The sequence below is a fragment of the Coenobita brevimanus genome, chromosome 39 (genome assembly GCF_032717465.1).
Source record: "Coenobita brevimanus isolate Jiangsu-jjx chromosome 39, ASM3271746v2, whole genome shotgun sequence".
NCBI classification, from domain to species: Eukaryota; Metazoa; Arthropoda; class Malacostraca; order Decapoda; family Coenobitidae; genus Coenobita; species Coenobita brevimanus.
Window position 1 is genome coordinate 3,567,104 of NC_136992.1, and position 25,121 is coordinate 3,592,224.

At 41.2% G+C, this 25,121-nt stretch overlaps 1 protein-coding gene across 1 annotated transcript; it reads right to left on the bottom strand.

Moving 5' to 3' along the window:
- Positions 1–2,301: 2,301 nt before the first annotated feature.
- LOC145396856 (uncharacterized) lies at positions 2,302–24,647 on the bottom strand. The gene is made up of 4 exons (XM_080270144.1): positions 24,235–24,647; positions 6,004–6,241; positions 4,861–4,970; positions 2,302–4,524 (listed from the first exon to the last, which is right to left on the bottom strand). Exons 1-4 carry the CDS (start codon positions 24,322–24,324, stop codon positions 4,438–4,440), a joined length of 525 nt encoding a protein of 174 aa, XP_080126270.1. The 5' UTR covers positions 24,325–24,647; the 3' UTR covers positions 2,302–4,437.
- Positions 24,648–25,121: the final 474 nt, after the last annotated feature.

The window sequence follows — 25,121 nt, forward strand, 5'->3', positions numbered from 1 at the left end:
TTCAAGATGGCAAGTTTAGGTCAGCGTAAAAAAAAAAAAATAAAAATATATATATATATATATATATACATATATATATATATATATATATATATATATATATATATATATATATGTATATATATATTGAGGCTCTTCCTAATTAATCAGTCTTGCACGGGTGTGAGGAAATTAGGTCATCTTAGCAAGAGTTAATATACGGGGTGGTCTGTTGATAGCGCTGCTCAAGAAATTCGCCTGGAAGTACTGTATTTTGTGTTGCAAGGATGGCTCAGTCTGCTGGTGTGGGTGTAGGGATGGCAGTGAAATTAGGAAATGAATAAATGGTGCAGGATAGACATTATTAACACCGAGCTGTCTCTGCAACACACAAGAAATCACCCAGTGGTGTGAAAGAGGAGCATTCTATATGGACAACCTTTTAATATATCAGTCTCATAATTCAACTGGCTTTCTATTCACACCAAGTAAGAAAAAACAAAAGAATGGAAAATAAAAGACATACTGCTGTTGTACCTGTTTTATTTGAATTTTAGAACATATTTTTGCAGTTAACAAATTTCATAACCCTGATAAACATGGGCATAACAGACTCTCATTACAACAAAATATAAGTCTATATTGATCCTTTGTACAAACACAATATCTAATAGCATCCTGGGTACTGGAGCCAAGGAGTCTAATTTCTCTACGAGTCCTGAAAAAGTATAAAAAGTTGCCAGGTGAGAATCAAATGCCAAGTGTACAGTCAGCAACCAATTTTTCTGCACACCTTACATTTCTACCCTGGCTGAAAGTATGTCATTGTACATGTATCATACCGAGCAAAAACTTGTTGTTATAGTCTGAAGCTTTGAAAACTGCATGAGTAACGGTGTCATCACTCAATGTTCCTCGTGTTGCACAGTAGGACTTTCAACTATCACCTTACCAGTGAACAGATTTTCATCTGATGTAAAACCATGGCTACCATCTCCTGTCAGCTAAGTGTAGGGTTAGAGAGTGAAAGAAAAACAATGGTTCATGAGTGCTGTTAACTCTGCATTTGATTCTTTCCTGGCCAACCAGTTCTTGCATAATATAAACAAACTCTAGCTCTAACTTCACAATATAAACTAATTCTACCTCTAAGAAAACTCTGGCACTGACTGAACACTTGATGGTGAACTTTTGGCATATGTATACAACTGTATATTATACTTCAAAAGGTTTTCAAATGAAAATGGCTACTTCTGATTGATTTGTATGAACCTGCTATGTTCTAGGCTAGGGTTCATAGAAGAAATATGCTGTTACTGCGACTTTTTGTTTCTTTTGTACAATTTTCTGGCCACATTAGATAAAATAAATATCAGTGCCTGGACAAAAAACGATTATGCTTACTAAACTTTTCACAGAAAAATAATAAGCATTTACTTTTGAATGCAAAAAAATATGCTAAATCTTAATCTGCATTATTTTCATATTACCAATACAGTAAAATACAATACTCCACATTCATTTTTGACAAAATTTGCATCCTTGCCTGAAATATAGCTTTGTACATGGTAGTTAACCCTCTCAGGCCAATGATATCTTCACTGTAGTGCCACCATCAAACAATTTTATCCAGTTTAAAAGAGATTTATTGCAGAGAAGGGCTTAATGAAGTCTATATCTAGCCTTCCTAGTTAAAAAAAACTCTCTCAAGCTGAACAAAATGGTCTGAAAGTAGCAAGAATAAAATAAAAAATATATCATCAGCTCGAAGAGTTAGTAACAGCTGCTGCTCAATACAGTGCCTATATACAGTACAGTACATGGTAATCAGACGGTAACGCTTAACCCGCTTGCTACCAGCACTACACTCAGAAACAATCAGGACTTGATGGAGGTCTAGGAAGTGTGCAGACAAAAAGCTACTTCAAGTGAAACCACATTAAGCGTGGCTTGACTTGTCTCCATGGCCAAAGGGCTTAAAAAAAAAAAAAAAAAAAAAAAAAAAGAAAAAATCTGGCTTCCAAACAACTTCTCTGTATGGCGAATCATTAGGAACTTTAGGTACTTAATAATGAAGTACATTTAACTGAAAACAAACTGTATACAGTTTGACGGAGATCTTGGGTTTGAGCAGGCTGTGGCTAATGCACAATGGTTTTAGTACTAGAGGTGACCAAAAGTTTTTCTATAATGTAAAATGCAACAAGGTTATAGGTCAGTCTCCTACCCTTAAATGTTCGAGATTTTGGAACCTACTCGTGGACCCATACATTCTGAAGGGAGAAACAAGGGATTGGCAGTTACCATTTTCCCTTGTCAGTATACTTTTTTTTTTTTTTTTTTTTTTTTTTTTTTAAGCCCTCAGTAATTACACAGAATTGCCTGTTATAGTTGCATATGACACTAAAGTATAAAGTTGATTAACCAGTTTCCCCTAATTTACAGTACCATCCATCCATCCATCATCCAATTCTACGTTGCCCCATGAAGAGCGTAGAAGCCCGGGGCTAGGCAATTCGGTCCTGACATTTAAGATGAGAGTGACCAGCCTCACTCATCCCTGAGTGGCATTACATGAGCAATAACCCCAACCACCCCTTGGATATAAACCTTCACTGGCTCAATCCAATTGGAGTGCTGTAATCACCCACTAAACCACCAGGCGCCATAATTTGGTTATATGGTTACCACCCAGCGTAGTAAATGGTTTCCTGGTGTACAGGAAACCAAATGTATAAAAAGTTTATGGTTTGAAACACATTCTCAACTCACAAGGGGATGCTATTACCATACATACTTGTCTCATTTCATCTCAACGACCCTTAGCCTTTAAATAAGCAGGGTTCAAGTTTAGCCATAACAGCTGCACCTTCTTAAAAAAAAAAAAAAAAAAAAAAAAAAAAAGATATGTGGATATAGCTCTTCCTTTTGTTCTGGAATCAAGACATTATCAGATTATCATTATTATTATTTTTTAAACTGAGGCAAGGCACTGGTAGCTGAAGGGTTAAGGGTTACGCAGACACGAATATTACATCTTTTTCACTTCAACCAGACGCTTACCACTCGGCGGACAACAAAATTGCTCATTCAATTTACATCTCACATTGCATATGCACATAGGAATGTTTTTTATATACTTTATTGCAAGACTTCAGTTGCATGCATCACATTACGCTTTAGTGCTGCCAAGTGTCTGCTACAGCTTAAGTATATGAAATATTATAAATTATTTCCCCTAAACATATGCATTAATCTCAGCACAGTATAAAAACAAACGCATACATCTCCAGTTTGACACACGCCACAAGCAACATTATGGCCCAAATTCTTGTCTGCTAAGAAGGCTCCTAGCACCTCTTTCTTATTTACCTATTTTTAACATTAGGCATTATTATTCACTTGTCAGATAGTATCTGCTTCTACGCACAGACTGCATAGATAACAAGAATTATTAGTGTAACATAAAAAAATGAACTAGTAAGGAAGAGGTGCTACGAAGCCTTCTAAGCTGATGTAAATATGGTACTTAACTGCAGAGCAACTTCAACAAGAAAGACTAAATGATGGTGCAAAAATAAGTACAAAATGAAAGAGCAAGGAAGGTCTTGCACATGATCATATGAGTCATTCTCAAACATGTGGACATCTAAATAAAAATAATAGTAGCATGAAAGAGAGCAAAGAATATCTAGTCATAAAACATTACCAGGGAATCTCGATACAAATTGAAAAAAAAAAAGAAAAGAAAATCTGGAACTTTGCATGCCAATACAGGTATAGTAAAATTAACATTAAGCATGTTAATATGGTATATAAATTTCTACATATATTAAGCATTGCATATATCTTTACTAGTCATTACAGTAAACATTTTCAACTACAGTATTATACTGTAATCTTCTGACCCTTTCCAGCAATCATTACTGTATATGCAATTCACATGTCTTCCTTTATTTTACTGAGAGCTGAAATGAGAATATTTTGTTTTTAATATAATCTTGCAACATTTTTCAAGAATCTTTGCACAAATATTTGATTTACATTTCATCTTTTACCCTCATAGGAGTTTAAGTGAATTTTTGTTTGTCTTTAACCACAAACAGTTCTTATTAGCCAGGTATTTGATGATGCACAAGATACAAAATGGGTAAGAGATCTCTCTTGCCCTTTTCCTTTGTCTTACATATCTTTTAACTTTAACAGTGATTTTTATACAAATATTTGATTCACATTTCTTCAATGATCCTGCTGATAACTGAACTGATTTTTTTATTTTTTATTTTTTTTATATATAAACCACTACCTACTCTTGAAATCCTGGCATTTGGAGGCACACACAGAACAAAATACATACGAGAGCTTTCCTCTTCTCCGTCTCCTTTGTATTTCACTCCTGCATCTCTCTTTACCTTGTGCTGATTCTCAGTGTACAGTACTTGGTTTTCCTTTTGCAGTTCATGACTGCCCTCTGGTGCTGTCTTGTTCCTCATCCTGGCTGCTGTCTTCCTTAAGGTGTAGAACATTTTTCAACTTATCCATGACCTGCAGAGTGAATCAAAGCAGTTAAATGCATTCTACTTCAAAACTAGGCTTTCTTCACTATTCCTCTTCCCGTTTCAGATGACACAGGGCTTTCTCTCAAGGAGTTTCTTTGTTAAGGTTGTCCAATGTACAGTTTTAAAAAGACAATCCTAACTTGAATGTCTGCCCACAAAATTGATTCAAGTGAAACAGCTTAAGGCTATACATGCTTCTGATTCATGGTTGAATAGTTATAGGCATAATAGTATAAATTTCAGACTGCAGGGTAACTTATCATGAATATAAGGTGATGATGATGGTGATGATGATGATACATCAGAAGAAACAGTAACTGACCTTGTTGTGGAATTTTGAAAGCGAGAGTGATGATGGACTCTTGGCGGGGCCGTGGGGGGCTGTGGAGGTGCAATGGGTGGCAAGAGGGCTGACGGGTGGGCTGGTTGTGCCTGGCCGAGGGGAAAAAAAAAAAATCATTTGATTGAATGTGAAGAAAATATCAAATGGCCTGAAACTTGCTAACCATTCAACCTAGTAAATCATTTACTACATTGCATGGTAACCATATGACCTAACAGTATGACATCTGGTGGTCTAATGGGTTACGGCACATAAGATCTGGCTCATGAATGGAAGGCTGGGGTTTGCTGCACACACATTGCCACTTCAGGAATAGTGACTGATCATTCTCACCTTCAATATATGGATCCAGTAACCTACCCTGGATGCCTACACTACTGATGAGACAATAAATGAGTAATGCTGTGTAGTACTAGTACCTGTATATTTTTCTTTTATTCTGCTCAATAAGATTATGCTAGTCCGCTTGAGAAAGACATCGCCAGGTCCAAAGGGATGATATACTTCTCTAATATGTGATTTTGGATAAGCTGCAACAATATCATTTCTTTTAACTCCTACAGTTTAAAACTAGTGGGCATCCCATAAAAAAAAACGAATCATATCAATGTCCCTGATATACTCGTACTGTACTTGAATTTTAGGACTATAAGGAATCATGTATTCAGGAAAGTCATTCAACACCTATACCAAACTTTCAGTGACCATGAAAGAGCGGAATAACACACAGTAACAAGGAACCACACTGATAATTCCTCAAAAAAAGAAGAGAGAGAGAAAAAAAAATCTTTTATTTTTATGTACAGCATCTTAATTTTTATTTCATATTCTTACACTCCGTATTTTTAAACTTTTTTTAAATTATTCTCCCTCATGTTTTCACATCATTTTTACTTTTCTCTTTTTCTCATTTTTCCCTTAACAAAATTCTCTCTCTCTCTCTCTCTCTCTTTCCCAAGAAAATTTCACTTTCCTTATTCTGCTCCTAACCTCACAACACTCTAACAAGCTGATACCACAACTGTTGACAGGTTTGCTCCAACATTAAATCCGAACTTAAAACCTCCCACCCTTTAAGCTAACTGATCATACACACACACACACACACCCACACCCACTCACCAGGGGAATGTGGCTCCATGGACGTCCTCGAAGCACACCTTGAGTTCTTCGTGGACAAGTGGTATGCCTTGGGAGGTGACCCTACCACGAGGCCCAGGTTCTCCCCTCGAGCATGAGCATGGTTTGGGGCATGGTAGGAGTGGCTGCGTCCAGAATCAGCCAGTGGTCTCCTCTTGCCACTGGAATGGTGCGAGGACATCCTGGCATGCTGGTGCGAGTGGTGCGAAGTGGCCGAGATCTGCGGGGAGAGAGAGATCGTGCAAGATCGGGAGGCATGGGGCGAGAACTGATGATGTGAATGAAAGGTGTGGGGAGAATGGGTTTGATGGTTCTGTGTGTGTGTGTGTGTGTGTGTGTGTGTGTGTGTGTGTGTGTGTGTGTGTGTTTATCCAATCAGCTTATAAGGGAGGGAGGTTTTAAGGAAGTTTTAGACCATACTTGTTAACAGTTGTGGTACCAACTTGTTAGCGAGTTTTGAGGTTAGGAACGGAGTGAGAAAAGTGAAAGAGTGTGGTGTGAGAAAGGACAAGTGTGTGTGTGTGTGTGTGTGTGTGTGTGTGTGTGTGTGTGTGTGTGTGTGTGTGTGTGTGTGTGTGTTTACCTAATTGTATCTTTACAGGAATGAGTCAAGCTCGTACTGTCCCCTGTCTTAAACCATATTTATCGTACATATCCTTAAATTTGTGTGTGTGTGTGTGTGTGTGTGTGGAGAGAGAGAGAGAGAGAGAGAGAGAGAGAGAGAGAGAGAGAGAGAGAGAGAGAGAGAGAGAGAGGTCATGCTGTGACCCCAGTAGACTGCAGGCAGAGTTTTCTTTCCCCTACAGTCCACCATCTTCCATTGGGGGAGAGAGGGGGAGGTGAGGGGCGTTTGTATACCCGGGCAGCACCACCGCTCGTTCATATCAGTGCCACCGCGTGAAGGGAACACAGGTCATCGCACTGAAGAGATTAAGCACATGGCGCAAGAGACAGGCTTACTCTTCTGCGTCGTATTATCTTTCCACCCTGACATCTGGGATCCCCCTCGCTTATCTCTTATCTTTAAACTCGCTATCTCTAACGTGACTATGGTATCTTTCCTCACCGTCTCGACATGTGCTTTGTGATTCATGGAAATTCAGAATCTTTTCCCACACTATCTTTCCTCATCTTATCTTTAGTATCTGTAAATTAGGGCATCTTTCCTGGCCCTTGCGTGTGCTTGGTGAGTCACTGGGCCTTTATCTCTTTAATATCTTTTTAATATCTTTTTCCTCCAGCTGTTAGTTACGTCCCCAGACTGTTGCCATGGATACAATATATTCAATTTACAAGAAGATCTATGAAGGCTCTCTCTCTCTCTCTCTCTCTCTCTCTAAGGCTTTTTAGAGACAAAAGCTCTAATATTTTTCATTTTATTTCTTCCCTCAGCTGACAAATATTCCTGAGCAGAGAGGCATTGTATATTATTTTCTCTGCCCAAAGGTGATGATATCCTGACATGATGTACGGTAACATAAGAACAGTGATAACAGGGAAGCAGAGATAAGAGGGTGCCTACTGACCCTTAATAAGGATACATGTTGATAAAAAACAAAATCGTTTCTAAGATCAAACTAACGAGTGTGAGAAAAGGATGAATATATATATGAATATATATATATATATATATTTATATATATATATATATATATATATATATTTATATATAACCAACGTGTGTGAGTAAACGATAGAAAAAAAAAAGGGCTCTCACCCACCCCACACCAACCTAAAAATAAATAAAATAAATAAATAAGTAGAAAGTAAAGTTATGGGCATTCCCCAAATGTGAAGCAGACGCAGTGGAAAGGTATATGAATTTCCCCATGACTGTAATCATCTTTGCCAGTGCCAACCCTGTCCACCTGACTGCGACTGCCCAAGCTGTACACTTTCTACCAGCATCCCTCTTCAATCCCTGAGGTCAATTTGTGGGGCCTCATCCCAGGTCTTCATAGGCTCTATCTCTTGACTCTCTATCCTCCAGTTTCTCTTACATCTTTTTAACGCTATTCATCTTCCATCACTCCAAAAAAGCTCTATCTCTTAGCACTCTATCCTCCACAAACACTCTTGCTTCATTTTAGCTCAACAGTCATCATCATTCTCCCCAGTAAGGTAACTACTTACTCGGTTCAATTTAACTAGGATCAGTATTGCTCTTCTCCTCCCTCCTTTTCACCTGTCTGTCTGCGTCTGTCTGTCTGTCTGTCTCTGTCTCTCTCTCAACCCCTCCAATGAGAAGGGAATCCAATAAGTTAAGCCTATTCTCTTTATTCATTTGTCCTTAAGCTCAGCCAAATACCACTGATCCTAACGACGGGAGTTCGATCCTAGGACGGGGCTGGGAAGTCTGTTGATTTGATTTCGTTTCAAGCTAGTATTCAATATGGACGGTCGTTATTAGTGCTCTAGTGGTAACATGTAAAGGAATCTATGTAAATCTGTGTATGTATGTATGTAGCAGTGAAAGAACGAGTATATGAGTGAAAGTGTAGTCAAGTGATGGTCGTGGCTAGCATGTGTGTGTGTGTGTGTGCCCATAAAATTATCGGTGTACACGTGTAGGTAAACGTGAATGCTGCGTGACTACATTTGGGGCGACAGAGAGAGAGAGAGAGGCCAAAGAACCACTCCCTGTCCTCTCTCTCACTGGGCGGGCAATTTAAAAGTAGGCGTGGTCTTCCTTACGCTCCTCCCATTGGCCAGCTCACGCGCCAATCACAGCCACGTCTTCGAGTCCACACCCAAATACTTTACTACCAATACACACCCAAAGCCTTTACTACTCTTATATACCCATCTCCTTTACTACCCTTACACATTCAAAGCCTTTACTACCCCTACACACCTAAATCATAAACTAGCTACCCGAACATACCCAATACCTTTACTATCCTTACTACCACACACCCAACAAAGATTTCCACCAAGTTAGAAGATAAATAAAAATAGAAGTAAGCCATACACAGTTCTTTTCTTAGCACTACAGAATCTTCCAAATACAAATAAGTAAAACTCTTCCAGGTTACACTATAGACTCTTACAAAAATAATAATATGCGTAAGAGCTAATTAAACGCACAAAAGGAATAATAAATAATAAAGCATATGTAGTGCTCTTTCAAGTGGCACAACAGAATCTTCCCGCAAAAACATGCGTAAAAACTTCAAGTGCGTAGTGTCATTTTAAGTCGGCCAAAAAAAGCCTCCATTAGAAAAACAAAGAAGAAGGAGACGAAGAAGAAAAGAGCAGAGAGAGAGAGAGAGAGAGAGAGAGAGAGAGAGAGAGAGAGAGAGAAATATCATTATGAATTCTTATGCTAAAAAGGTTAACAATCCACGATACGTTTTATCCCATTAGTAGCAATAATAATAATTCATACATCTATCCATCATCCAGTCCTATGTCGCCCCAGGAGAAGAGTAGGAGCCCGGGGCTAGGCAAGTTAGCCCTGACATTTAAGATGAAAGCGACTATCCTCACTCATCCCTAAGTGGCATTATTTGAGCAATAAACCCCAACCACCCCTTGGATATAAACCTACACCTGCTCAATCCGACTGGAGCGCCTTAATTACCCATTAAACCACCAGGCGCCATAATTTCGTTATATGGTTACCACCCAGCATAGAAAATAGTTGGCTGGTGTACAGGAAACCATTTGGATTGTCACTCAGTGCAGAGTAACCCGTAGACAGAAGGAAGAGGAAAGAATGAAGGAAAGACAGTAGAGGAAGGAAAGATGGAAGGAAGAGAGGAAAGGGCAGTCCCCGAGAGCAGCGCTACATCGAGTGAGTGGATGGTGAGCACCCCCACCTACCACTTATAATAATAATAATAATAATAATAATAATAATAATAATAATAATAAAATAACGGCGGCCCCAAATTACTTCCTTTTCTTGCTGATTACTCCCTGGTAATTACAGGGACTCTAGACCTCAAGCCTAATTAAGGGCTTACGCAAAGAATAGGTACCGGTATATAATTAATTCCTTTATCCCTTCACCAAGAAAGCATATACGTTTCATCCTTCCCAACACCAGACGATTTTATGTGGCTTAGCAGACGATTTTCTTCAGCCTGGGGGAGATTTTTTTGAACAGGTTAGGTAAAAAATATCCTCTTTCATTAATCCCTTCAAGATACCCAACAGCTGAATAAAATCGTCTGGCCGTAACAAAAGCACACAAATACGAGTACTGTACTGTGGATTTGAGGAGTTCATAGCTTCACTACTGTGTTTTGCTGTGTTCTATTTATGGATCGTGCATACCTTGACTGTGATTGTGGAATAAATGATGATGATGATGAAGAAGGGAACGAGGAAGAGGAGAGGGGATGATGATGACGATGATGATGATGACGATGATGATAATGAAGGGAGGGAGGAGGAGGAAGAGTTATAATAATGATGATGATGATGATGATGGACGGAAGAAAGAGGGGGAGGAGGAGGTATGATGATGACGATGATGATGATGGGGAGGAAGGGAAAGAGGAGGGTAACGAAAATTAACATGTACGTACCATGACGATAAACCTAACAATAATAATGAACATAAAGTTGATGATGATGATAGTAAAGAAACTGATAGTTAAAATGAGCCAAGTTTTAGAAGCGAGTATGATAGCTGTGATGATAGAGGAGTAACGAGAACCAAATACATAATTTAATACAAACAATATAAATACACTTTACGAGTATAATGACATTTTGCTGTTAATTAGATTCCACTGTTCCTACATCCCTCCCCCCCTTTCTTTCTCTCTCTCTCTCTCCCCCCCCCTCCTTTACATCCCTCTGCACTCCCCTCTCTCCTTTCCTTCCTCCTTCCCTACTTCTCCCTCTCCACTTCCCTCCCTCCCTTCCTTCCTCCCTCCCTCCCTCCCTCTAAACCCCTCACTGACTCAAGGTCAACGTGGAGGAGGAAGAAAGATAGTGGGGAGACACCATGGAGGGACACGTGACCTCTCTCTCTCTCTCTCAATAAAAGCAACTCCAACTACAACATTCCCAGACAAGATTATAACATCAACAAGAAAACAAGGAATAAACTGCATTAACGACACAACAACTGCTACCACCACCACAACAACAACAACAACAACTACTACTACTACTACTACTACTAAAAATGATCACTATTAGCACCAACACTTAAAAATAAAACAAATCAAACGAAATTCAAACACTGACCCTCACCCTTACTCAAACAATGGCTGCCAAGTTGACGGTGAGTCCTTTCTGTCTTCTATGTCAAGGGCCGTCGCTATGATAAGATACTAAAATACCTTCACACTAGCCTTCTATGCGCTATCTCCAACCCTATCAGAACAAGGGCCTCTTTGTTGTCTCGTAACTATCTTCTTAATTGCCCTTGTCGAAGTATCTCACCCCTTTCAACTCATGTAGTCGTACTGGAGGATTCATATACCTACACTCTGTTCGCTCTAACCTGGCCTAAAATTGCCATCACTCCGTCTTGAATGCTGATATGCAACGATAGATAAACTCTATAATATGATGCTAGTTACGAAGAAGTTCCATGGAAAGCATGTAGAGCCGTAGTACTGTCTTTTTCTGCCACTGAGCTGGGTGAGATAAGTTCCAAAAGGACGAAATTTTTGACCAAATTAAAATGAATGAACGCAGTAACCAAGGAGACTCATTCAGACATGTAAAGCTCATCGTGTTTCATAGTAACCATGACTTAGTATTCCCGGTGTGGTAAAGTTCCGTCGAATGAAAACAAGCCGAACAGTACCGGTATCAACAATGCAGTAAACGTTAATGAAGGCTCTATGTAAACCCACCATATTATAGAACAAAGCTGTCTCTGGTAGTGACAACAAGAATAAACTAAAGAATAGTTATAGTGAGAATAAAATAAAAAACGTGTCTTGTAAATAAAGGAGTCACCATTAATCCTTTCGGTACAGTAAGACGGTTTAACCCAGTAGATCTGATGACATACTTCCGCCCCCCAAAAGTCGGAGGTTATGTAGTTACCTCTGTCTGTTTGTCTACAAGATATCTAAAAAGGTTATTGATGGATTTTAATGAATTTTGTGGACACGTGTATAATGGGACAAGGAAGAGCTAATAAAATTTTAGTGGTGATCTGAGTTGTTTGGTTCAGGCGTTGCGGGGGTATGCGCTCTTTGTGTGCTGTCTATTTATACGAGTACATTCTTGCCAGCCAGACGATTTTGTTCAGCGTAGGAGACACTTTTCCAACTAGAGGGCTTTGGTAGCCTTCATTTATCCCATCAGTATGAAGTACTTCTCTGATCAGAATAAAATCGTCTGTAAAAAGCACGGATAAAAAGGTTAATTGCGTCAGACGATTTTTCTCAAGGTTATATGGAAGCCTCTGGGAGTGAAGGGGCTAAGAAACATGCTTTATTAGGCCCCTCGGTACAAATGCCTCCTTTCATTTTATCATTGCTACCTGCCTTGCCATTTTATGCTAGCCTAAGGGCAATATCTCGTAGTGCTATGTCGGTGGATTTTGTGTTCAGTAAAGTTAACCAAATTTGTCCGATCGTAGAGCTAGTTTTGCTGTTATGGTGGTTGTTATTATTATTATTATTATTATTATTATTATTATTATTATCATTATTACTGTTATTGTTTTTGTTATTATTATTATTATTACTATTAGTAGTAGTAGTAGTAGTAGTAGTAGTAGTAGTAGCAGTAGTAGTAGTAGTAGTAGTTGTCGTTGTTGTTAGTGGTGGTGATGGAATGCAGGAGAGCAACTTTAGCCTACAGTCCACTACTCTCACGTTCAAATGAGCAGGGGGTTACTACTACTACTGTTTTACTACTACTACAGCCATTAATATAGCAGCTATAGTCCATAAAAAAAGATGAGTTCCGGGCATAATAATGTGTATTTAACCCTATATATTAGATAGCAGATGAAAAGGATGAAGAATGAGGTCAGATGATGGTAAGAGGGAAGACGATTTGCATAAGGAGGAGGAGGAGGAGGAGGAGGAGGAAAACGAATGAAACGAAAATGAGGAAGGTCAAAAATTATGCCATGCGAGATAACACGAGTAATATTAGAACAAGGAAGTAGGTTCGAGAGAGAGAGAGAGAGAGAGAGAGAGAGAGAGAGAGAGAGAGAGAGAGAGAGAGAGAGAGAGAGAGAGAGAAGGCAGCAAGGACCACTCTGTTTACATTCTCTTCCCCCTGCCCCTTCTCCTCCCTGTTTCTACCCCTTCTCTTTCTCCTCCCTCCCTCCCTTTCTTTCCTTGCTTATCTTCCTCTTCCCTCCAACTCTTCCTCCTACCTCCCCCTATCTTTCTTCCCACCCTTCTCTGTCTCCTCCCTTCCCTTCCCTATCTTCCAACCATTCCTTTCCTCCTCCTTCCCTCCTCCACTTCCTCTCCCACTTCTCTTCATCCCTCCTACCCCTCCCCCGCCCTCTTCTTCTTCACTCCCCTTCTTTATCCCTCCTCTTTCTCCCCCCCTTCCCCCTTCCTTCTCGTCCTAACCCTTCTCTTCCTCCTCCCTTTACCTCTACCCCTCTCTTCCTGGCTTCCCCCCCTCCCCCTTCCCTTCCACACCTCCCTCCTCTCCTTACCCACTCCCACCTCAGACCAGACCTGTTCACCTAGCAGAATATATAGGGACGTGGATAGAAATTCGACAGTTGAGGGTGGTATTCTTGGGGAAGATTTGGACTTAGAAAAATTGCCTCTGTCTTTTTGATCCTCATGTACCAGGTAATCGGTAGGCGCCAACATAAGCTCTCCATTCCCTTTACCTCCTCCCTCTCTTCTCCACTTCCTCCCCCCTCCTTTCTCCTTCCCTCCACTCCAACCCATTCTCTCATGATCCCTCCTTTCCTCCCCTGCCATTGATTTCTCTCCACACACACACACACACACACACACACACACACACACACACACACTCTCTCTCTCTCTCTCCCTTATTGACACTTGTGGCGTGTAGAAATAATAGGACAGAATATATTTACCACTTTTCAGTCTTTCCTATGAAAATTCCATGTCAGCTTTTCCATGCCGCATGGTGGTCCTTCTCACTTTTTTCATGCCAGCTTCGACTGGAGGGTTTGGTGGGTGGGGGAGAGCCTTCTTGCCTTACTATCCTTACCTTCACCTTGTAGAATTAGATATCATAGTGATAGTCTTCTCTAACAAGCAGCCTCGAAAGGACCATTAGGTGTTTTGGTGTTTGCTTTCCTTTGTACTCCTTTGTATTCTCTCTCTCTCTCTCCATCCTTTCCATCTCCTCCCTCCTCTTCCCCTTCCCGTCCTCCCTTTTTCTCTCTCCCACTCCCCGTTCCTTTCCTTCTCTTCGCCGTCACCCTTTTCTCTCCCTTCCCTTTCCCATCACCCATTTCTCTCCCTTCCCTTTCCTCCCTCTCTCCCTCACTCCCCCTCCCCCTTCAGGTCCCCACGTACTCACATGATTGGGAAATGATCGATTAAACCCATTCAGCCCTATTACGCCACCTTTGATTTTTTTTTATTGCTGCCTCCAGACGATTTTTTTCAAGTTAGGGAAGATTTCTAGTGTTGATGGTGTTTATGGAGGTTGCTACTAGTTTCAGAGGTTCAAAAAATCTCTCCTAAGCCTAATAAAATCGTCTGGAGATTGCGGGAATAAAAGACGACAGCCAACTTAAGGAGATGGGGTAATAAAGGGCAGCATGTACTGTGTGTGTGTGTGTGTGTGTGTGTGTGTGTGTGTGTGTGTGTGTGTGTGTGTGTGTGTGTGTGTGTGTGTGTGTGTGTGTGTGTGTGTGTTTTAAATCCCACCAATTATGCCTTTCCTGTATTGAGCTGGAAGGTGGTGGAAAAAGAAACACCTTCATCTCCTTTATCCTTTCCTTACACATGTTTGTTTAATTTGCTAAGTAATTAGGTTCACCCCAGAAGATAACCTCGCTCAAGGGCAATGGGGCTCCTCTCACAGCATTTCCCATCTCCTTTTCCCTCATCCTCCCTTCCTATCTATTGCCCAAACATTCCCCTATCCCTCCCAACCTCGTCTCCTCTCTGCCTAAACCCCCCCAAAACCACTATCAACCCCTGCCTTCCTGCTTTAGCCTATCCACCCTCCCAACTGACCCATCTCCCTGCCTAAAACGCCATCATCCTCATCCCTGCCTACCCCATGCCTCGCCCCCCGCACCAACCCTCTCTACCTCCCCTGCCTGACACCCCCCAACATCCACACCCACTCTGCCTCTTCCTGCCTGACACCCCCCACACCCACTCCCTCTGCCTCTCCCTGCCTGCCTGCCTGGTTCTGCCTAGCAACCGGAGTGGGTTCTGGGATGACTGCCAAGCGTGAAGCGTGGATAAGCCCTCAGTATTATCTTTAGACTCACCCCACATGCCCCCGGGTGTGTTAATGTCATCTCTGCCTCCCAACATACACATTATACAAACAGACCCAATGCGTACACCGTCAAGCATAAGACGAGTCTCTCTCTCTCTCTCTCTCATACACGCACATTTAAACTCACCACACACGCACTGCTAATAACCAACACCCCTATCGCATTCCTTTACACACACACGTTCCCGTATACACACATACCGTACCATACGCGCATACTCATGTTCTGCCTCTCTCTCCTCTCTCTCTCTCTCTCTCTCTCTCTCTCTGCCCTATGATCAACGCCTCACGTGCCAGGCCTCACTAAGATATGGTAATTTATTCCAACTACACTTAGCCAGGCACGTAGGCAATTTTTTTTTTTTTTGGTGGGGGGGTGAGGTTGGTGAACGGGGGGTGTTGTCATGGGTCTTATTTTCACGGGCACTGCAGGGACTTAGCACCTTTTTCTCAGCGATTTATTTTCCACCAGACAGGCACGTAAACAGGCTTTATTTTAAGGAAAGGTTGATGACTGGGCTAGGTTTGATTGGTCCTATTCTCACTGGCACTACAGGCTTCGCAACCCCTTTTATTTAGCGATTTACTATGCATAGAACTCTGACCGCTATTTTTACCGACGTTCAAGATGAGAAAAGGCGTAACGTGTAAAATAAATCACCGAGGACGAGGAATTATGAAGCCTCCTATGTCACAGAAAACGAAGGAGGGAGGCTTCTGTTTCTGAATCTTTCCAGACAGTGAGAAACCTTAACTATGACATTGCTTCCTTTAGACGATTTTATACAGCTAAGGAGTATTTTCTTATATTCTCGCATGACCCCCTTCTAATTCTCAAGACTCTAGGATTAGGCTGGGTTAGGTCAGTGTTAGGCTAGGTTGGGTTATTCTTCGGCTATTAGGTAAGGTAAATTTACGTCAATTCTTAGGTTAGGTTAGGATACTGTTGGGCAAGGTTAGGATATTACACAATTACGGTAGGTTAGGATATTAAGTTAGGATATGAATAGGTTACGTTACGATATTGTTGGGTTAGGTTAGGATATCGATACGTCAAATTAGGTTAGCTTCTTGTTAGTTTAGATAAGACATGCATAATAAGCGTTCTCTAATCTTCCCAAGGGCCTGATGATTGCCAAGATGACGAGTGCAACAGCTGACGAAAGAGGTATGATAAAGAAGACAGTTAGGATGACGAAGACGAACAAAACGGATAAAAACGAGATAAGAGAAGCAGCGAAGAAGGTCACACAACCACGCCATACATGCTTATCTCACTGGTAACACCCTTCCCCCTCCCCTTCCCCCTCAAGATATTCCCAGGCCTCAACTACCCACCCCCCTCACTCTTTCCTCCAACCCGTCTAAGGTCATGGAAGACAGCTACCAAGGAGAACAGTAAACAGTCTGTCTCTTTCTCCGCACTTTAATTCCTCCCCCCCCCACTCTCTCCCTCACACACCCACAAACACACCCACAAACACACACACACACACACACACACACACACACACTGAAGCCCTCCTACGTCTTCCCCCCAGCCTAAGGTCACGAGACAGACTACAGCCTTGCCAAGGAGTCCGTTCCTCCTATGGTTCCTTGGGTACGATTTCCCCTCTCCTCATTCCCACAACAGCACCTCATCCTTCCGCTGATCTATCTATCTATCTGTCTGTCTGTCTCTCTATCTATCTATGGGTGTGTGTGTATATGTCATTTACCGTACCACTGATGTAACAAGCTATAGGATTCTTTAATTAAATACAACAGTAGAAAATAATGCTGTAGTTTCACATACGAAAGTCTTTAATTCTGGTAGCCCCACAAAATCGCCATTCCTTAATTTATGAAGCTTAGTCAAACAGCGCATCCTTATGTATTTGGTTTAAACTGCATCGTAAGTCTACTGTTGTATATAGCCTAGCCTGATGCAGTCTTCTATTTAGCCTATTATTTATGTATATGTCGTTTTGTGTAACTCCCAGAGGCAAAAGCACACTGGGTTGTAGAGCTCATACTCGTTCCTTTAGTAGCTTTCGTAACACTTCTCACTTGGCAGTTAAATTTGCTTGGTACACATTAGCCATTATCATCATCGTCAGTGCCATCGTCCTCTCGTCCTCTTTCTTCTACCCAAGGACGGATTATTATTATTAGGTTACTTGCTTAAAGGCCGCCTTCGGAGGCCTCCGGTCGATGTCAAAAGGCCAGAAATGAGTCATAACTCTGAAACCGGTGGCCCGATTGGGCTGGAAATTGTTTTATTCTTCACGTTAGAGCATTTTAATTATACCTTGCTCTACCAAAAATTGCGCCATATTGCGCCGTTTTTACTGCTACGGTAACAAACAAACCAACAAACATACAGAAATCGGATCATTATAATACAGATTACTATTATTATTATTATTTGTTACTGGCGCAAAGGTCGATATCTGAAGTGTGTAACCAGAGGACATTAAGGCGTAATATGCAGAATAAATCGCTCAGAAGTATATATTAAAACGTCTCCCATGCTAACGAGATATCCGGCTTTTGGATCATACTACGTGACTCTGGAGACCGTAACACCTCTACCTTCGCGGTTTATTCTCCACATTACATTCCACTATCCCTATGTATGTTACTGACGAAAACTACTTCTATATTGAAACTACGTAAACAAAAAAATACAAAAGAATGTCAGTGTAATAGTTCAAAAATAAATAAATAAATAAATCTCTATGGAAGAGGTGCTACGATTCCTTCCATTCCAACAAGAGTACCGTACGGAGGAAAAACGTTTGATATGATACCATCTTTTACATTTGCTTGATGCCACTCTTACGCGATTGTATCCAGCCTGGGAGAAAGAACTGGGAGTCTGGATACCTTCCTCATTAATCCTTTCACTATACCTGATTTGTCTGCACGTGATGGAACTGAGTCACACACACACACACACACACACACACACACACACACACACACACACACACACACACACTTTAAATACTAAGTGGTGGTTGCATCATAATTAACAAGCCTCACTGATGAGGTGAGAATGGACCCCACTAATTACACTCTTTTGTCTGCTCTAACCTGGTCCAAATTTTCGTTCTTTTGCAGTTTATTTCACGTAGCTCAGTGGCAGAAAAATACAATCCCGTACAGTCTCTGCATCCCATTCACAGCACTTCTTCGTGACTAGCACCATATTCCAGTGTTAATCTATTATTACAACTCAGCCTCGAAAGTGAAGAGATGGCAATTTTAGGCCACGGAGTGAACGGAATGTAGTAAATCAGTCTTCCAGTCTGACAACCCCTGACCATTAACTAAAAGAAATTATATGGTGATCCTTGCCAGGTCTGAGTGAACGCACAATAGAAGGGGGCCCTCCTAAGGTAAATAAAATAATCTGGTGGTTGCAAGTTTAAAATAAAACAAAAGACCATCGTACTGAAGGGGTACCTGTGGACAGTCCTAAATGCAAGATCAACCTTGTGTTTGTTTACATTCGTGACGACGCTGCCCAAGTATCTCAACCCACTGAATCTGATAACGTAGTCTATTTGTTCGTTTATTTCCCCGAACATTCTTTTTTTTTTCTTTTTTTAAGACTCAGGAAAACTTTTTGTAGAAGGGGAAGTGAAAGCCGTAATGTTCTCATTATCACCCCTCTACTATTCATCCCCTCCTTTCATCTCACTCCTCATCCTTTTTCCTTATCCTACTCTTCCTTTTCTTCTTTATCAAATATACAAGGGGATACGTTCTGAAGTGAAAGGGTCAGTAAAATCTGTATCGGTAAATGTCTCTTTTCATCAGGACCATCTATACTCTTTCCTTCTCTTTATCTTCTCCCTGTCTCATCATCGTCTTCACTCCCTTTTCCTTTCCTCCCCTTTATCCCGATCTCTTCCTCCTCTCCCCTTCTCCCCTTTTCTCTCCTACTGTATTTCCTTCCATTCTTTTTCCCTCTTCTTTCCTTGCGCTTCCCTTCTTTCCATTCCCATCCCTCCGCTTCTCCCTCCATACCTCCTTTCCTTCACCTCTTATCTCCACAGTGACTCCACACCTCACAGTCACTCCACCACTGATAACATACTGGCTAACTGGACATGTCCAGACTAAAGCATTCTAATCACTTCCCTTCTGCGCGCGAGTGCGTGCGTGCGTGCGTGCGTGTGTGTGTGTGTGTGTGTGTGTGTGTGTGTGTGTGTGTGTGTGTGTGTTTTAGGCTATCTGTTGCGCAGCTCTGAATTCCCAAACATTTTATTCACTTTCTTACTGGCAATTATTATATCTCTGCTGTCACTTCGTTCACGTGCCCGAATCTGGACACAGGTTTAACAGCCCGTTCCCGTAGGCCCAGCAGTCCTACCTGCATAAACATTCATCTGTCATCACTTAGACCCTAATACCCACTGTCCATACTGAATGCATGCTAAGGCTGTCTCACCCAGGATTGATGCTTTGTAGTTAGTGGGCGTATTTTCATGATGTCTGTCGGTTTTGTGGAAGATCAATGAAGTCTGCTTTACGAAATTCAGGTAATCATATCGAGAGCCACCCCGACCGAGGAATCGAACTCACGTTACTTCAGATAACAGATACCTTTCTAATCACTCGGCTACCACCTCCCTGCTTTACTATGACAAAGTGGTGACATGTGGAGGTGAATGCAAGTGGGCTTACTGGACCTGCACTCTCTTCGCTTGAATTTGGGCTAAAATTTCCATCTCTCCTTGTTAAAGCTGAGCTGTAACAGGGACACGAGAACTTGATGCTAAACCCGTTTCACATTAACTTGGCCCAGATTTTCGTCCTTCTGCAGGTTATTTCATGTAACTGAGTAGCAGAAAAAGACAATGCTATAGTTATACATCCCTCCCACAAACCTTCCTCGTGACTAGCAATATATTCTAGTGTTAATCTACAGTATTGTCACAACTCGGCATTCATGATGGAGAGATAGCAATTTTAGGCCAAGCTAGAGTAAAAAGGGTATAGTCAGGCAGTCGAGCTTTGGAAAGAATGAAGTGCCGTAGCATTGTCTTATGCTTGCAATGAGCTACGGGAAACAATTTGCTGAAGGACGAAAACCTCTGCCAAGTTAAGGTGAACGAACCCAGGTGAATTCCCAAACATTCTAAACACTTCCTTAAGAATAATTAGTAATATCATGATAAAATGATGACGCGTGAGATCCTGTGCGCCTTCTCTTGTGAAGTCTTTAAAATCCTGAAACCAAATCCCTAACCCCTCTATACTTCTTTCACCTTCACTTGGCGTAAATTTTCGTTCTGCAGTTATGACGTGGGCTACCTTAGTGGCAGGACAGTGCTAGAGCTCCACATCCCTTTCGTAGCACTTCTTCGTGACTAGCAACATAATTCTAGTGTCAATCTATTGTTACAACTGAGCATTCAAAATAAAGATGGCAATTTTCGGCCAGGTTGACGCGAAAGGAGTTTAGTCAGTTTCTGAATAACAGTTCATCCCCGTTGGCAATTAAATACCCTTAAATATCCCTTATTATGTACCCAAACAAAGGACTAATTACACCAAGATCGAGAAGTTAACCTTGTCATGATGGGAACAACTAGCATCGTAACAAACGCCAAACAATTTTTATTCATAAGAGCACGAGTTAGGCTGTAATATATAAAAATACATCGCAATGGACCGTGCTAAGAAAAAAAAATGCTGAGGAGAAAGTACAAGAAGTCTCCTAAGTATGCCGACGAGAATAAACCGCGGAGGAACGTGCTAAAGGGCCCCCCCCACACACACATCGCTTGCCAACTGGTGGACGGGAGTTCGCGCCTCGCTCAGGTTGCGAAAAGTTTCACTGACAAAGTGGGTGGTTACTGTCCCCCTGGAGCAAGGGGACGGGTGTGTGCGTGTGTGAAGGTCACAGCCTTGCCCTTAGATCGGACTATATGAGCTCTCAGCTCCCTTCCGGGAGGGTAAAAGCTGACAATCACAACCATCAAGTGATCCTGACCGACCCGGTGAATTACACACACACACACACACACACACACACACACACACACACACACACAGGTGCTAAATCTAACCCCAGGTGAATAAACAGTTAAGAAATATGCTTCAGAGCCTCCTAAATACACGACAATAAATGATTTGGCAAGCGACGCTAAAAATCTCAAGCCTATAATAAGTAATCGCTAAAAATGTGCTATAAGTTTCCCAAGGCCACTGGATTAAACCGGTAAGAAGTTGCTGCAATAAATCGACGAGAAGCTGCTGCAATAAACCGATAAGAAATTGCTGCAATAAACCGATGACAAGTTGCTGCAATAAACCGATAAGAAGTTGCAATACACCGATAAGATATTGCTGCAATAAATCGATGAGAAGTTGCTGCAATAAATCGATAAGAAGGTGTAAGAATGAGTTTTAAGCTGACGAAAACAAATCGCTCGGGATGTTGCTACAAATTTCTTCATATCGATAGGGAAGATGCTAGAAACTCTCAAACCGCTAGGGAGGTGCCAGAAATGCTCTCAGATCGCTACGGAAGGTGCTAGAAAGCCTCTTAATGCTAGAAATTACCCTCAGTTAGCTACGGAAGGTGTTAGTGCTAGAAATTCTCAGATCGCTAGGAAAAGTGCTGGAAACGCCTCCTCCCAAGTCCATCGCTAAAGGATGAGATGCCAGATAGCCGAAGTAAATAAATCGCTACAGAAGAATTTAGAAAAGCCTGGACACTAGCTAGGTCCAGAAAGCAAGCAGAATCGATACATAGCCTAATGACTTATGAGGGCGTTGGCCGAAAGATTTAAATAAATAAGAGGCCATAAAAGACATATTAGGTAACTCGCTAATGGCAAACCGGATGCCAAGCCCACACCACCCCGTCACAACCAAATTCCTACCTAACCTAACCCACACCATGCATCCTTAACTCCCTCAGTTATCATTCAAATAAACAAACAAATAATAATAATAATAATAAGTAGTAGTAGTATTAGTAGTAGTAGTAGTTAACCTTCACATTACTGTACAAAGCCAACTGGTGAATTGTATTATGAACACTGGTGTTGATTTTAACAATATAATTTCAAAATGGATGGACGTGATTTTTCTTAAAAAAAAAAAAAAAAAAAGCACCAGTAGTAGTACAGTTGCAAAAGACGTGCTATGAAATGAATGTAGTCAAATAATAATAATAATAATAATTAATAATAATATCATCATCATCACTATATACAACAACAATAGTTTAAAAAAATACTCTGGACAAGATAGTCATAGTATTGTCTTATTTAGCCATTTAACTATGAGAAATACGCTGCACTATGGCAAAAACCTCAGCAAAGTTAAGGTGAGCGAACTATAGTCAACGAGGAAGCAATAATTAATAGCTACAGGTACAAGCAGTGAAAAGAATGGTGAGGAGACTGAATTTTATGGAACAAAAATTAAAAAGTACTATACTGTATATAGCATATTATGTCTAAAGGTGGCTGAGAGAGAGAGAGAGAGAGAGAGAGAGAGAGAGAGAGAGACCAACTGCATGACGCCGATCAAGGTCGCGTATGCTTCACCAGCGTTAACCCCTTCACTGCGAGGTCTGTATGAGTATGGTGAACAGATAGATAGATAGATAGATAGACAGATAGATAGACGGACAGCAGTAGTAGTAGTCATAGTAGTAGTAGTGGTATTAATAGCAGAACACCCAAGAGGATACCAAGGCTTAAGGCACAGAATAAATCATAAAATGGTAATGTTACGGTATCCATTGCCATTTATAATACTACCCAATATCCAACAATCCCATCAGTAAATCCTAAGGTCACGAAAACATACCCATAATTACTCATAAATATCAGAGTTTCCCTTAATAATAGCTTCAATACTAGACCAATTTTGTATATTGCTCCTGCTTCCCCAGATTATGCTCAGCTTGCAGTAAAGGGGTTAATGAAGCCTGGCCTGTATCTACGTTAACCAGGGTTCACGAAGTCTTTATTTAACCATCCAGTTCGAAAAATATATAATAAACAGTCGTCTTAAGATGTCAAAGAAAACACGAGAAAAGATGTCAGCGCATAGAGGTGTTTTTAGAATTCCGTAACACCTTTTCCCAGGTGATTTTGCTTTGAAACTCATTATCTTCTTGAGTTAATTATGCAAATGTCGGCGGGATATGAGTAACATACGGAAGACTTAAGGTGTGATATGCAAAATAAATCGTTAAGGAAGAGGTACTACGAGGCTATCTGTGTCACTTAGAGTATTATTATGATCACTGTTTCAACTTATTGCTACGTTATCATCACTATCATACTATCGTTACTATCACTTATGGTTATTACTTCAACTATTGCGAGGTTACTACTACTACTACAGCTACTACTACTACTATCAATACTACAATTATTATTAAGTTAACAGGCTACTAATGTTGGTAAAAACTGCTCTCCCACGGTAAATCAAGAGTTTGATGTGTGGCCAGAACAAGTTTGGACTGGCTAGGACCCTCTTTGGCGTAATTTGCGAGGGAACATTAAAAATAATGGGTTACTGGGGGAGAGAGAGAGAGAGAGAGAAAGTAGTAGTAGTAGTAGTAATGCCGTGTCTGCCAGTGACTACCATCTCCATATGCGATCAAAATTCCATCTGTGCGATCAATGCTAATCCCTTGAAAATTACAAAATATGTTAATTACCACACCTGTCTGAAAAAAAATCCAATATAACACGGACCATTCAAGTTAAAAGGAAAAAAATCACCATGGCTACAAAAATACTATTACTACCACTACTGCTATTACTAACTAAACCATTCCCTCCTACCTCTTACCTGTGAGCTCTCGGAGTTGTTCCTCGACCTTCTAGTTTTATAGATTTCCCAGTCATTTTTGAGAACAGGGGTCATGAATGCACACATCATAGGTACAAATTTTCCAGGTCACCGCTTTTGAAGAATTATAGTGACTCCCCCTTCGATCTCCAGGCTTGATATTATCGTTTCCTTTTTTCGAATGTTCTTACTGACGCCTCGCCTGAGTCGCTTTACTTTCGTTGTGTTTACTATTGAACACTTGTGACAGATGTTCTTTTGCTTGGTAACTTGAGCTTGTTGGCAGTGTTGAGTGGCTTGATGGTGTTGCGGGATACAAAAACGGAGAACTGTTTGGAAATATGAATGGCAGGACCGAAGATCAGGGTTTGTAAGGCTGGGTGAGAGCTGAAAACAGCGTGTCTACTCCCTCCCTCGTCTGAGGAATGACTACACGTACACTTGCTCTCTTCTGGCTCCTGTACGCTCCACCCTCCTCCCTCTCTTTCAAACGCTCCTCCCTTCCTCTCTCCTTCCCTCCCTCCCTCCCTCCCAAGCTCCCCAGGCTCCCTCACCCCTTCCCTCCCTCCCTTCCAAACGCCAAACGCTCCCTTCCCCACTCCCTCCCTGCCAAACACCCCCTTGCCTCTCTCTCTCTCTCTCTCTCTCTCTCTCTCTTGCCTCTCTTTCTGGCTCTTTCTCCCCCGTACTTCCCTCCTGTATGCTTCCTTCTTTCTCTCAATAGTTCTTCACACTTCTTTTTCTCCTTTCCCATAGCCCCCCTTCTCTCTCTCTCTCTCTCTCTCTCTCTCGGCGAAACTCATCTTACGCATCACCATTACTATAAACCCCAATGCTTGAAACAGCAAGGTGTCAATAAATAAATAAATAAGTTAATACGAAGAAAA